This window comes from Anolis carolinensis, chromosome 2, assembly GCF_035594765.1.
Source record: "Anolis carolinensis isolate JA03-04 chromosome 2, rAnoCar3.1.pri, whole genome shotgun sequence".
NCBI classification, from domain to species: domain Eukaryota; kingdom Metazoa; phylum Chordata; class Lepidosauria; order Squamata; family Dactyloidae; genus Anolis; species Anolis carolinensis.
The window spans coordinates 311,636,614-311,650,808 of record NC_085842.1 but is presented as its reverse complement, the minus strand read 5'-3'; the positions used below and the strand labels follow the sequence as shown (position 1 = coordinate 311,650,808).

The following is a 14,195-nucleotide window of genomic DNA, read 5'->3' as shown; positions in this document are numbered from 1 at the left end:
CCAGACTCCCAGGCATCGGCATATTCCATTGACAGCCAGCTCTAACCCTCAGGAAATTCCTCCTAATATTTACTACTGTGAGCCTTGTTGCAGTACTCTAACCAGGCCATCCAAAAGATGCAAAATCCAGCATGTTAGGTTTCAAAAGCCCATCAGCTGCTTCAACAGATGATTTTAAAAATCACATAGGAATGGAAAATTGAAGCTGACTATGCCGATAAAGGAGAACGTTTTGATCAATTTCAAGAAAGAATGGGATTTGTTTATTGCCTTTCTACAACAACAAGAGCGACACTAATAATTTGTCAGAGTCACGAATTAGAAGAGTGTTACCAAAAGTTGAAGTGTGGTTATATAGTATTACCTAAAGAGAGAACAATTACAGATAAAAACCAACAAATAGTGAGTGTGAAGTTCATAGAATGGTACCTACGATTTGTTTATTTGTTAGTGTAGATTATGTTTCTGTAGGTGTGTGTCTTGGTGTATTTTTGTTTCTTATTTAGTTGTGTTGTTTGTTGTAGTTGTTAGTTGTCTGTGTGGTTTTAACACTGTATATTAAAATATCTGCTTTTTGTATGATTATTTTTTTTTTTACTATGTTTCTCTTTTTGTGAATAATGTCTAAAGGCAAGGCAATCAATATATATAAGTGACCATGTGCTTGAGATGATAGAGTGAGATGATCTGTGTAGAAATAATATTTAAGCCATACTCTATGGCTCTGATGTGCCAGAGAGCAAATGTTATAAAAGAAAACCAGTAAACCTTTCCCTCTACATTTGCAGCTATAAAGCACCTCATTTTGAGGTATGTGTTTTATCCTATCAAATTAAATCATGTGGATGGATTATTCCCATACACCCCATTGCTGCACCCAAAGCCATCCAGGACAGCATCATGGCATTCATGGCTTCAGACCTGGGCCTGAGGAAGTCTCATAATGCCTTCATCCTCACAAGGCTTAGGATGAGATCTCACGGATTCTCACATCAGATCTTTGGGGAGGAGGGAGTCTCATTGAACTACGAATCCAACAAGACTACATATGTAATTTGGCAGACTGCTATATAGGCCTGCAGTAGGGAGCTTTGCTCCTCTGGACTATCGAACTCACTGCAACTTGTCTTTCACTTGGCTCCAATTTGTTGGTGTAGTGTTGGGTGACCCCCCACCCTCACCCACGACCTCTTGGATGTGCAAATTTGGTGGACACGATGTTACTAAAGGCGGGTGAAGTAGAGCAGTGCTTCTCAATCTGTGGTCCCAGCTCCAAATGGGGTACCCCTTAGTGCACATTTTTCGTTGGGGTCACAAAAAAATTGGCAACAGTAAAAGGTTTCTGTTAGCAACAACATGCAGTGGTTTACAGTGGACTCTGCAGAAAATGCTTCAGCTGTACTTCATAAAAAAGGAAAAACAGCCTGTTTAGCAAACCTTGTAAATGCTGATTTATTTTCAGTAAATGTTTTGAGTTTTAAATATACCTATACATCTGGGGTCACGTGAAAATTTCTCGGATGGAAAGGGGTCACGAATGGAAAAAGTTGAAGAAGGCCTGTAACTAGAGCACTCATTCTAACTCTTTGATCAATGCAGCCCAATGTCATGCTAACTGGGAGATCATTTGTAACCTCACCTAGATGGGCAGCACTCCATCATCCATCCAGTCATAAGTGCAGATGTCTTATCTATATAGGGATAATGGCAAGCACTTTTCTCCAGAGGTTGTATAATCTACTTGCACTCAATAGACACAAAGATAGAGCTGCAGAACTACATTCAAAGGGTATGTTGTGAGTTAAACTGGGGGAGGGGGAGAAGTCATGGCATGGATCCAAGTATTTTCTTTTGAGGCTTGGGTTTACCTTTTCTGCAACGCATAGGTGTGAAATTAAATCCCATAGAAGATCATGGTGCTTCACTGATTACTCAAGAACAGCACAAGTGTGCAAAATCAGACTTACTTTCATAATCCTGGACCTTCTTCATGTAAATCCGTAGTTGTTTTTTAAGCTTCCTTTCATTTTTTTCTAACTTTTCCAGAAGCTCTTTGAGATCCTGGAGGGAAAAAAGAAACAGCATCATTAGGGAAATCGAGCAAAGTATGCATGGAATACAAACACTTTGCCAACACCACAAACACACACACACACAAAATGATTTGCTTTAAGCAACTCCACAATACAATAGTAAGAAAAAGTTCATCGTGATAGCTAAATGACTAATGTTGTCCCAAAGGTGTGGCATGATTACTACATTCCTTTCAAGAGTTTTGAAGTTGTAACACATGAAAGCAGGAAAAGAGCTAGAAAGTAGAAGAACAGGAAAGAACCATGGCTGTTCAACTTGGAGAATCCTGGTCAAAGTTTGGCACACACAACTCCGAACTGCGCCAGAGTCCTTTGCTGACTATACATGTCCATATATTAAAGTTGTGATGGTTATTTTTATAAAGCACAATGCTGATGCAAGCCCATGTATAAAGCTGCAATAAACTGCAATTATAGTTTTGGAGTTGAACCAGAAAGTCATGGATTACCTTTGCTTAGCCAAAAGGTCCACTCAAACGTTAAGTCACTCAAGGTGACAGAAGAGATATCTATCTATCTATCTATCTATCTATCTATCTATCTATCTATCTATCTATCTATCTATCTATCTATATCTCAGAGGACTGTATGTAATTTATTTCTTCACCCAGTTAAAGAATTTGTATTATTTGCCTCAGCAGTACTAAAAGTGCTTCTTTAAAATGTGAGGAAGACTGACTGACCCTTAACACACAACCATCTTTATCAAGCTACACACTGATTCTTCTTTCAGGATCTATTTCAGCCTGCACCAGGCTGATCCATCATGCATTGTGAGTGTTTCACATAGCAGTGAGGGGAACAATTTGTCAAGTTGCTCAGGGTGAGGCTGGCTTATTTTAAAGAGCGAGTTGAAATGCTCTCTTTTTTCTCTCTCTCTGGCCTCAAGAGACTACTTGGTCTCAAGGCAATATCATTTTAAAAAAACTTGACTCTGCAAAGGAGATGGAGGTAGACAAGAAAGAAAACAGCCATTTGAAACTGTTAAACTTTTTCTGGACTATAATATTTCAGGTTCCTAGGGGTGAAAGGAGGAAAGAGAAAGAAGAGGGTATTCTTCAAGGCAATGCTATGAAAACAATGGGCAATGTGAGCAAGATACAGAAGAACACCGAGGCCATCTGTTCAGACACTCTACATCTTTTACAGTAACAGAAAAACGGCATGCTATTAATTCTTCAATTTGTACTGTAAAATGGAACTATTCAGGAGAAAGAATTGCCATTTAATTAATGTCATTCGTGTCTCATGTAACAACACTATTATCAGTTGTAGAACCGAGATGCAATTCAAATTTGGATGCTTTTAAGAAGTTGAACCAGCTCTTGCAAAAAGCATACAACAAAAGAATAGCACCAACGTGTGTTGAATGTATTTAAGTGGTATGTAGATAAGTGGTAGCACACTGCACTATATGTATTGTTGGGCATATACTACCATGCAATATCTGTTAGATACTATGTTAATAATAATTACTCCATATATGTAATTCCGCCAGCCATAGTTTACTTAGATATTTAGACTTCTCTGCTAAAGAACTGTAGTGCTGAAGTTCAGGGGAGTGGACTGGGACTCTTTAACAGTAAATTCTAATTATTCTAGCACAATAAATCCCCAAAACCCATATGACAGAGACATGCTATTTAAAGTGGTCTCAAACTGCTCTATCTACACAAGCCTGCCTATGTCCTCATTGTGAAAAACCTTGTGGATCCAGAATAGGTCTTCACAGTTACTTATGGACCCACCGCTAAGACTCTACCCTTGGAAGATTATCATACTTGGCCATGAGTGATCATCTATGATGTATGTTATGATGATGGTGAAGTGTAGATACATACTCTAAACGGTTTTTTAACAATTATATCTGTACAGGAACATAACAATATATGATAATAACTGGCTGTTTCATTCATTGTTCTGCCATAGGAAAACACCCATCCAATTTAATATCTTTGTGTAGGCTGGAAATGCTTATGGATTCAATCTGACCTCCTTTTTAGGAAAACAATCTTATTTGCACTTCCCAGAGTAATATATAAATTGAACACATTTGCCTTTTGTGTTTTGCAGTGCTCTGAATTTTGCAATACTGGTCTTAGCTCAAAAGTACTGTATATATAATTCAATGCAAAAAATACAACATGTAGTAACATGCAGATATAGTAAAAAATATATTTAAAATTAACTATTATTTTTGCATTTAAAAAATCACAACTAGGTAGGAATTCAGAAGAGAAAGGATTAAACATATCCAAAAGAAAGGAACAAACAAATGCAAATCTGACACAGACTGGACCAGGTTGATCTATCTGCCCCTAAAGTAGGTATATACGTTAGAGATTAGGCATGGCTGTGCAAATTTATGACCGGTTTTTCCAAGGAAACATCAGAACAAAAGATCTTGGTCACTCATGATCAGTTCCTCATATGGTCCAATTCTATTTAAGATGCTGATGAATACTTTGAGAGAAGAAGCTTCAACCATTTCTCAGCTATATAAGCAAATTATTCATTGTGGACCTCCCATTTTTAACTTTGGAAGAAAACCCCAAAATTTGTCAATCTATATATATAAAAGAGTGATGGCATCACGGTGACTCACAAAACAACAAAAGTACAGGCCCCCCAACCTCAAAATTTGACAACACAACCCATCATCCATGCCTCAAGGTTGATACAACAAAAAGAAAAGAAAAATAAAGTCCTAATTAGAGGGAGAGGAATAATTGTTTTTATCCAATTGCTGCCAATTACAAGGCTAAGTTCCACCTACTTGGTCTCCTAGCAACCAGCCCAGGGACAGCCAGGGTTCAGTTAGGGGACAGGCAGACTTAGGCCTCACTTAGGCTTCTTCCACAGATTATCTAATTTGCACTGGATTATATGGCAGTGTAGACTCAAGGCCCTTCCACACAGCTATATAACCCATTTATAATCTTATATTATCTGCTTTGCACTGGATTATCTTGACTCCACACTGCCATATAATCCACTTCAGTGTGCATTGTATACAGCTGTGAAGAAAGGGCCTCATATAATCCAGTTCTAAGCAGATAATATAAGATTATCAATATACAGTAGAGTCTCACTTATCCAACATAAACAGGCCGGCGGGATAAGTGAATATGTTGGATAATAAGAAGGGATTCAGGAAAAGCCAATTAAACATCAAATTAGGTAATCGTTATACAAATTAAGCACCAAAACATCATATTATACAACAAATTTGACAGAAAAAGTAGTTCCATGCGCAGTAATGCTATGTAGTAATTACAGTAGAGTCTCACTTATCCAACGATCTGGATTATTCAACGCATTTTTGTAGTCAATGCTTTCATTGATATTTTGGTGCTAAATTCATAAATACAGTAATTACTACATAGCATTACTGTGTATTGAACTACTTTTTCTGCCAAATTTGTTGTCTAACATGTTTTGTGCTATTTTGTAAAATCATAACTTAATTTGATGTTTAATAGGCTTTTCCGTAATCCCTCCTTATTATCCAACATATTCGCTTATCCAACGTTCTGCCGGCCCGTTTATGTTGGATAAGTGAGACTCTACTGTACTGTATTTCCAAATTTACCACTAAAATATCACAATGAATTTAAAACACTGACTACAAAAACATTGATTATGAAAAGGCAGACTGCGTTGGATAATCCAGAACATTGTATAAGCGAATGTTGGATAACTGAGATTCTACTTTAATATGAAATAATTACTGGGATAAAATAATCCAGAACAATATAATCTCTAAAACCAGGACAGTAAATAAACAGGGGAATTCCAGACAGAAAACAATCAGGGCCAGCTAACACCTCCCAACAAAGTATTCCCATCATCAAAGTCTGGCAAATCCTCTGTTTTCTCAGGGCCACAGACAGTAGAAGCACATAAAATATTGCAAACAACACCACTCTGAAAACAAGGGAATTCCAGACAGGAAACAATCAGGGCCAGCTAACACCTCCCAACAAAAAATTCACTCAGGGAAGAAACAGCCAGTCTTTAAAGCTGCAAGGCCATTACATCCTAATTATTTTGCCTAATTGCAGCATTCATACTTGCCTCCAACAGACAAAAAAAAACCCCAATCAGAAATATTGTATATTCACAACCTTTAGGAAATAATATCCCCTGATGGCACAGCGTGTTAAAGCGCTGAGCTGCTGAACTTCTGGACTGAAAGGTTTGAATTAGGGGAGCAGAGAGAGCCCCCACTGTTACCCCAGCTTCTGCCAACCCAGAAGTTCAAAAACATGCAAATGTGAGTGCATCAATAGGTACTGCTCCGGCGGGAAGGTAACGCCGCTCCATGCAGTCATCCCACATGACCTTGGAGGAGTCTATGGAAAACGCTGGCTCTTCGGCTTAAAAATGGAGATGAGCACCAACCCCCACGACTGGACTTAATGTCAGGGGAAAACCTTTACCTTAACTACCACCAATTCCTCAATACTTTATCTCCCATACCACCATACTTCGCCACAGCAACGCGTGGCCGGGCACAGCTAGTGTTTAATATAAACAACTGAAATTGCCATGCCTATAAAGGCAATCCATCTTCTTGTAAAAATGGCAAGATTTGCTTTACAGAACTGAGCGGCCAGAGCTATCACTAACAGGTTCAACAAGCAAGTGATGCTCTTTGTGGCATGTCATAACCCATTTCTCCTAACACAAATAATTACATTAAAATCAATAAGGGAATTAGTGGTTTGTCTGACAGGGCTTCCTTTTTGCGATTATCACTTGTTGTCAATTAGAGAAGAGAAACCCATCTCTGCCGCCCTCTGCCTCTCCCGCTAAGGTCACCAATTCCTGACTTCCGATGGAAGTAATGCACTGCAAGTAATAATTTATGGTTTGTCACCCCAGTGCTTTTGCGGCAGTTCTTGACATTCATATTTAAATGATTCTGACACATCTGTTTGAACGTGATAAAGCCCTTCTAATAAGATGCCACAGTAGAACAGAAGTACAAGCAGCGGGCGACTCAACTTTACCAGCTTAAGACATCCTTGTACTCTTCAGGGCTCCTGTTCCATCAAATGTATTCTTCCCTCATGCTATGCATGCAGAAAATCCAGTTCCAAGTTAAAAAGAAAAAGAATGGCAAAGATATCTACCTAAGACCTTGGAGAGTGGGAAAAGGGAGTCACTAATATGGGACCAAAAGGGCTTGATTCAGAATTTCTCTCTCTGTATGTGCTTTCAAGTTGCCTGTCATCTTACAGTGACCCCATTAACACTGTAGGACTTTTTAAACCAGAAATACTCAGATATGGTTTTGTCAGTTTCCTCTTATGAAATATAGCTTTTAGTATGTACTACTAGTTGTCATGGACTTTGTGATGAAGGTTGCATTATTAACTTTATGAAAAATACAAAAGGAAATAGTAAGGACAGAATGTATTGGTTACAGAAACAACACAACTGACCCTATGTAGTTTCCAAGATCACACAGGATCTGGTGCCTTTACAGTATTTAGACTCTCTCTCTCTTTATAGACAAACTAGTTATTTCATATATTACTAGATACATTTATATAGCTTCTTGATAATGCAGACTTTCTAGAAGAAATTAACAAACATTAATAAAACGTTTGGTGTGTGGTATTATATTAGCATTGATTCTATCTATTTAACTATTTTAATTTATTGATTGATTTTACTCGTATCCCACTTTTCTCCCCATAGGGACTCAAGGCGGTGAACAATAACATGACACAACCCAATATTTTTTTTCTTTTTGAAAGGTAAATACAGTAAAAAAAACCCACACATTTGTGTTCTCCTGTATGCAAGGAAGACTCTTTTAGATCTCTCTCAAGTGCTTAGTGAAGGCAGCTCAGGGAGTTTGTAACTCAGATCTCGGCTCGTATTTCAAAGCAAGAAATGAAGGAACGTCGTGTGTCTCGGCAAACTCATAAATAGGGAAACCGGTAAGCCGTGGTTACACTCTACTACAATATATACCCAGTGTTGATCGAGTATGCCTTCTTCCTTCCCCTCCAAGGCAGCCATTGTCTTGCCTCTTCTACCAGCCCCTCCAATCCATGTCCAAGGGGCTCCCCCACCCACCTTCTATCTCCCTTCTCTGGCTTATGTCCACCTTTTCTTTACCATCTGAGAAGGCCTCCATTAGAAATCTTCATGACAACTCTGATCCTCTAAAGAGACTCCTTATCTGTGGGTAGGCTCTCTGAGAGGGACTCCTCCAGTGCCTCCCTGCTGATGCTCTGGCCCTTTTCCATTTGTTATCTCTTCATATGAGGTAGCCTTTCTATCTATACACTGTTATCTATAACAAAAGGGGTAGATCTTTTAGTTTAAACCACCAGCATTGGTGGACACTGAAAGGTGATGTACCAAGATTGGTCCAGATCTATGATGCTGTGATGACCCATGGGCCTTGTAGTCCTGCTCATGACATTGTGATGCCTGATGAAGAAGAAAACTTGGGTTTTTTACCTTCCCAGTCAGAACTGGATTCTTCCCAGACAGATTCTTCCCAGCCAGATCTGGGAACCTTGCACCTGCAAGAGGGTTATGTTCCAGAAGTATGTCAAACAAACACTGAGGCTACTTCTCCTGTGTTTTCTCGCCATGAGTTTTGTAAACAACAGAGAGGTTTGGAAGCGGCCTCGCGCAGGAGTGCTAGAATAATTGCTAAGAATTTGCCAATTAAGCCTGCTTTCCATGAGAATCTTTAAGGAGTCAAACATCTGGTCTCAGAGATTAGCTTTCGTTTCTGGTTCCCAGAGAACTGCTCTCGGCGGGAAAGTTAGACTCTATATAGGTGTTTTACCCGCGGAGTAACTTTGCGGAGTCAATTCGTCAGCCTCCGGAGCGAGTTGTGTCTGGACAGCGCGCTCCGTTTCAAGCCTCGTTCCTGCTCAAGCCTTGTCCTTGTTTCCAGCCTTCGCTCCTGTTTCCCAGCCTTTGTTTACCTACGGACCTTGCCTTGTTTCCCAGGACTAAACCTTGCCTTGTTTCACGGATTTTACCAAGTTATTCCACGGACCTTGTTCTTGTTCCTCGTTACCTTGTTCCACGATTCAAGCCTTGTTTCAAGTATCAAGTTATTTCCTAGCCTTGCTCAAGTTCATGGACTAAAGGACCTTGTCATCTCCCCTCACTTTGCCTGGCAAAGTGAGTGTTTCGGTTATTGGATTACAACTTTGGACCTTAATATTTCATATTGGACATTGTTTCTTTGGACTAATTTTGACCTTTCCTGAAAGGTCTGCTTCTGGACTAACTTTTACATTTGCTTTTATTAACTTTTTATATTTCCTTAATAAAGATATTAGATAGAATCTGGCCTCTGCGTATGGTTATTGGTGCTCTGTAGCCTGGGTCGTGACAGTTTGACTCCGCCACCCATAAGCACCAATTAACCAAGGCCAGAATGTCTACCGGAACCGTGCCGGGTGGGCAGCCGCTTACCTACACCATCGACAAGGATGAGGTGGACCGAATCCGTGATAAGCTCAATGCACAGGATGGGGAAATAAAGGGTTTGAAGGAACGCGGAATCCGTCTTCCGGCCATGGCGTTGCCAACCAAGTTTACTGGAGAAGCTTCTAAGGTTCATGTTTTCCGTCGCCAATGCCAAGCTTATCTAGAGGCCCGTGATGCCGAGTTTCCCCAGGAAGACATCAAGGTGGCGTGGATTTACAGTCTCCTAGACGGGCCAGCGGCTAACTGGGCGACGGCTCTGTTCGACCAAGCCTCCCCACATCTAAGGTCAGCGCAACATTTCTTGGACCACCTTAAGGCGACCTGGGGAATCGAGGACAATTTGGAGGCAGCCGGGCACAAACTCCGCCGCCTCTTCCAAGGAGACAGACCCATGTCTCAGTACATAGCCGAGTTCCGAGTGCTGGCCCACAACACCGGCTGGAACGATGTTGCCCTCAGAGGACAATTTCGGGAGGGTCTCAATATTGAAATGCTGGAGGAAATCTCCAAGGTGGATCCTCCCCAAACGCTTGAAGCACTCATCGATCAATGTTTACGGGCTGAAGTCATGATTGCCAACAGGAAACAGTGGGTACGAGGCCAGAGCGGTAGAGCTGGGGCAAAACCCCCCGCTCCCGCCAGCGTTCAGCCGCGTCCAGTGTGGAGACCCCCACCACCATCCCCATACCCCAGAGGGAGCGAGGAGGTGCCGATGCAGTTGGGCAATGTGCGTCCCAGATTAGATGCCGCCGAGAAGGCCCGCCGCCAACGCCTAAATCTCTGTTGGTATTGCGGGAATGGGGGCCACTTCGCCAGAGAGTGCCCAGCCAAAGGGAAGCCCGCCGCCCGTCTTGCGGCGGCGTCCTCCACGGAGACGAAGGCGTCTGAGGCGGCTGGCACACAGCCGGCGGGGGAAGCCAACGACCGGGCGTAGAGAGGCTCGCCAACCCGGTCAAGAAACCCATTCAAGAGCCGCCAACCGGGGTCCTGTTCCTTCTAGTGGTCACCTTATGGTCAGCAAAAAAGGGACCCGTCATGATCCACGCCATGATAGACTCAGGAGCTACCAACAATTTCATTGATAGAGAGTATGCCGACTCTCTGGGATTACAATATCATGACTTCAAGAATGCCCGTGTGGTGCAAGCCATCGATGGCCGCCCTCTCAAGACGGGCCCCGTAAGCCAGTGGTCGGAACCCACCAGGATGTGGATAAGGGAACATATGGAAGAGATTTCCTTCTTTGTTACTGAGGTTCCCCATTTCCCTGTGATTTTGGGGATTCCATGGCTGACACTTCACGACCCAAGCATCTCCTGGTCCAACAGAGAACTGCAGTTTGCTTCAAAGTACTGCCAAAACCATTGCCTCGTAGCCAAGGTCTGCCATGCCACAGACACCGAGCCCATTATCACCTTGCCAAAGAAGTACTCCGAGTATTGGGATGTATTCAATGAAAAAGAAGCCGAAAAATTACCCCCACATAGACCTTATGACTGTGCCATTGACTTGGTGGAGGGGGCCCCGATCCCGCGAGGGCATCTCTACTCCCTGACTGAACCAGAGCAAGAAGCTCTCAGGGAATTCATAGAGACAAACCTTCGCAAGGGATTCATCAGACCCTCTCAATCCCCAGCCGCCTCCCCAGTGATGTTTGTGAAGAAGAAGTCAGGGGAATTACGCTTGGTGGTGGACTACAGAGCATTGAACAATATCACTAAGCGGAACAGCTATCCCCTGCCCTTAATCTCGGATCTATTAGACCGACTTCGAGGAGCCAAGGTCTACACCAAGCTGGACCTACGGGGGGCTTATAATCTAGTTCGCATCAGAGAAGGGGACGAGTGGAAGACCGCCTTCCAGACTAAATTCGGATTATTCGAGTCCCGAGTTATGAATTATGGATTATGCGGAGCTCCCGCAACGTTCCAGCATTTTGTCAATGACATTTTTCAGGACTATCTAGATCGGTTCTTGATCATCTACCTGGACGATTTTTTGGTGTTTTCTAGATCACAATCAGAACATGAGAACCACGTTAAAATGGTGTTACAACGATTGCGGGATCATGGACTTTATGCCAAGCTGGAAAAATGCGCTTTTGATCTACAAGAGGTAGATTTCCTGGGGTACCGCATCTCGCCTCTAGGGCTCTCCATGGACCCGGCAAAAGTTTCAGCAGTATTGGAATGGCGGGCGCCAACCAACAAGAAAGAGGTGCAGCGATTCTTGGGGTTCGCGAACTATTACCGCAAGTTCATTCCAGATTTTGCCCGCTGGTCTGACCCAATCACCAGCTGCATCCGTGGGAAACAGCCCTTCCGCTGGACTGTTCAAGCAGAGAAAGGGTTCCAGCAACTAAAGAAATTATTCACATCCCAGCCAATCCTTCAGCATCCAGATCCTGAAACCCTTTTTGTGGTGCAAGCGGACGCCTCTGACGTGGCAATTGGGGCTGTGCTCCTACAACCGGTGGGAGATCACCTTCATCCTTGTGCCTATTATTCTCGTCAACTTACCGCACCAGAGAGGAACTATACCATTTGGGAAAAAGAACTATTAGCCATAAAGGCAGCTTTTGAAACTTGGAGGCATTGGCTAGAAGGGGCCAAATTTCCCATTGAAGTCCACACTGATCATCGGAATCTAGAACATCTAAGAACTGCCCGCAAGCTAAATCAAAGGCAGCAACGTTGGGCTTTATTCTTTGAACGTTTCAACTTCCAGATTCATTATGTGACCCCAGCCCAAACCAAGCAAGCAGACGCCCTGTCACGTAAACCGGAATACGCTGCAGGACGCAAGGAGACCTTTGAATCCCAACTACTACAACCCGAGAACTTTGCCACGCTCACAGTGGGGAACACCAAATCCACTCCCATTGATTCAACTCCCTCTACTCCAGGACCCATCTGTGCTCAAGAAATCAGGGCTAGTCAGCAAGCAGATGCCTGGGCGCAGGACCAACTTCGTCAAGGTCTGCATTTTCCCTTTTCGCTTAAAGATGGACTGCTTTGCTATAGAAATCATGTTTATATCCCACCCGGACCGGGCAGGGAAAAAGCACTTCGTCTGTGTCATGACTGCAAACCAGCAGGGCATTTCGGACTATTTAAAACCATGCATTTGATCCTAAGAGATTTCTGGTGGCCCAAGATCCGCAAAGATGTGGAAAAATATGTCAACACCTGCCCAGTATGCCAGCGCTCCAAGATAAGAAGGGAGAAGCCCTCAGGGCTTCTACACCCCCTTCCTACCCCATCTCGCCCATGGGAAATAATTTCTGCGGATTTTATCACTGACTTACCACCTTCCTGTGGATTCACCACGATCCTAGTGGTGGTGGACCTTTTCACCAAGTTAACCCATTTCATTCCCTGTGAAGGCCTTCCCACGGCCCAAGAGACTGCAGATTTATTCCTCCAACATGTTTTCAGACTACATGGATTGCCCAAGAGTTTGGTCACAGACCGTGGATCCCAATTCACCTCTCGTTTCTGGAAAGCACTACAAAAACTATTGGGCATAGACTCTCGTTTATCTTCAGCTCATCATCCCCAAACGGATGGGCAAACGGAGCGCACCAATGCCACTTTGGAACAGTACCTTCGCTGTTATGTAAACTACCAACAGGACAATTGGGCTTCTCTGTTACCACTGTCGGAGTTTGCCTACAACAATGGAGTCCAGGCTTCCACAAAAGAAACGCCGTTCTTTGCAAACTACGGCTTCCATCCACGTTTCTTTCCCCCTGTCATTGAAACTTCAGAAGTTCCCGCAGCAGAAGATTGGCTGCAGGAACTCACAGCGGTGCAACAACTTTTGCTCCAGCAACTGGAACAAGCCAAGGAGGACTATAAACGTCACGCGGACAAACATCGCCAGCCGGGCCCCGAAATCAAGGTAGGAGATCGGGTTTTTCTGTCCACTCGCTTTTTGCCCTCCCATCGCCCTTGCCGGAAGTTAGATGCCCGTTTCATTGGTCCCTATCCAGTGGTGGCGCAACTAAACCCCGTGACTTTCAAACTCCAACTTCCGCGTTCAATGCGCATTCACCCAGTGTTTCACCGCTCCCTGCTCCTTCCGGCGGATGGTGTGCGGCCAGATGTAGACCGGCCGGCCCCCGTCCCTATTTTGGTGGATGGGGAGGACGAGTTCGAGGTTCAGGACATTTTGGATTCTCGCTTTCACCGCCGCCGCCTGCAATATCTCATTGACTGGGTGGGTTTTGGCCCTGAGGAACGCTCTTGGGAAGACGCCTCCACAGTCCATGCTCCTGATCTAACCCGTCGCTTTCATCAGACCTATCCCGCCAAGCCACGACCTCGCGCCTCGGGGAGAGAGTCCCAGTTTGGGAGGGGGCTTGAGGAGGGGGATAGTGTGATGACCCATGGGCCTTGTAGTCCTGCTCATGACATTGTGATGCCTGATGAAGAAGAAAACTTGGGTTTTTTACCTTCCCAGTCAGAACTGGATTCTTCCCAGACAGATTCTTCCCAGCCAGATCTGGGAACCTTGCACCTGCAAGAGGGTTATGTTCCAGAAGTATGTCAAACAAACACTGAGGCTACTTCTCCTGTGTTTTCTCGCCATGAGTTTTGTAAACAACAGAGAGGTTTGGAAGCG

At 43.4% G+C, this 14,195-nt stretch overlaps 1 protein-coding gene and 1 long non-coding RNA gene across 5 annotated transcripts in view; one reads left to right on the top strand and one right to left on the bottom strand.

Moving 5' to 3' along the window:
* Window positions 1–14,195, bottom strand: part of myo5b (myosin VB) — a 355,668-nt gene that overhangs the window by 15,308 nt on the left and 326,165 nt on the right. For all 4 annotated transcript variants that reach the window (XM_062972559.1, XM_062972560.1, XM_062972561.1 and 1 more), the window contains one exon: window positions 1,968–2,061. In XM_062972559.1, coding sequence (XP_062828629.1) covers window positions 1,968–2,061 — 94 coding nt within the window. The remainder of the gene's footprint in view (window positions 1–1,967; window positions 2,062–14,195) is intronic.
* LOC107982332 (uncharacterized) overlaps window positions 1–14,195 on the top strand; it is a 190,252-nt gene that overhangs the window by 22,567 nt on the left and 153,490 nt on the right. The window lies entirely within an intron of this gene.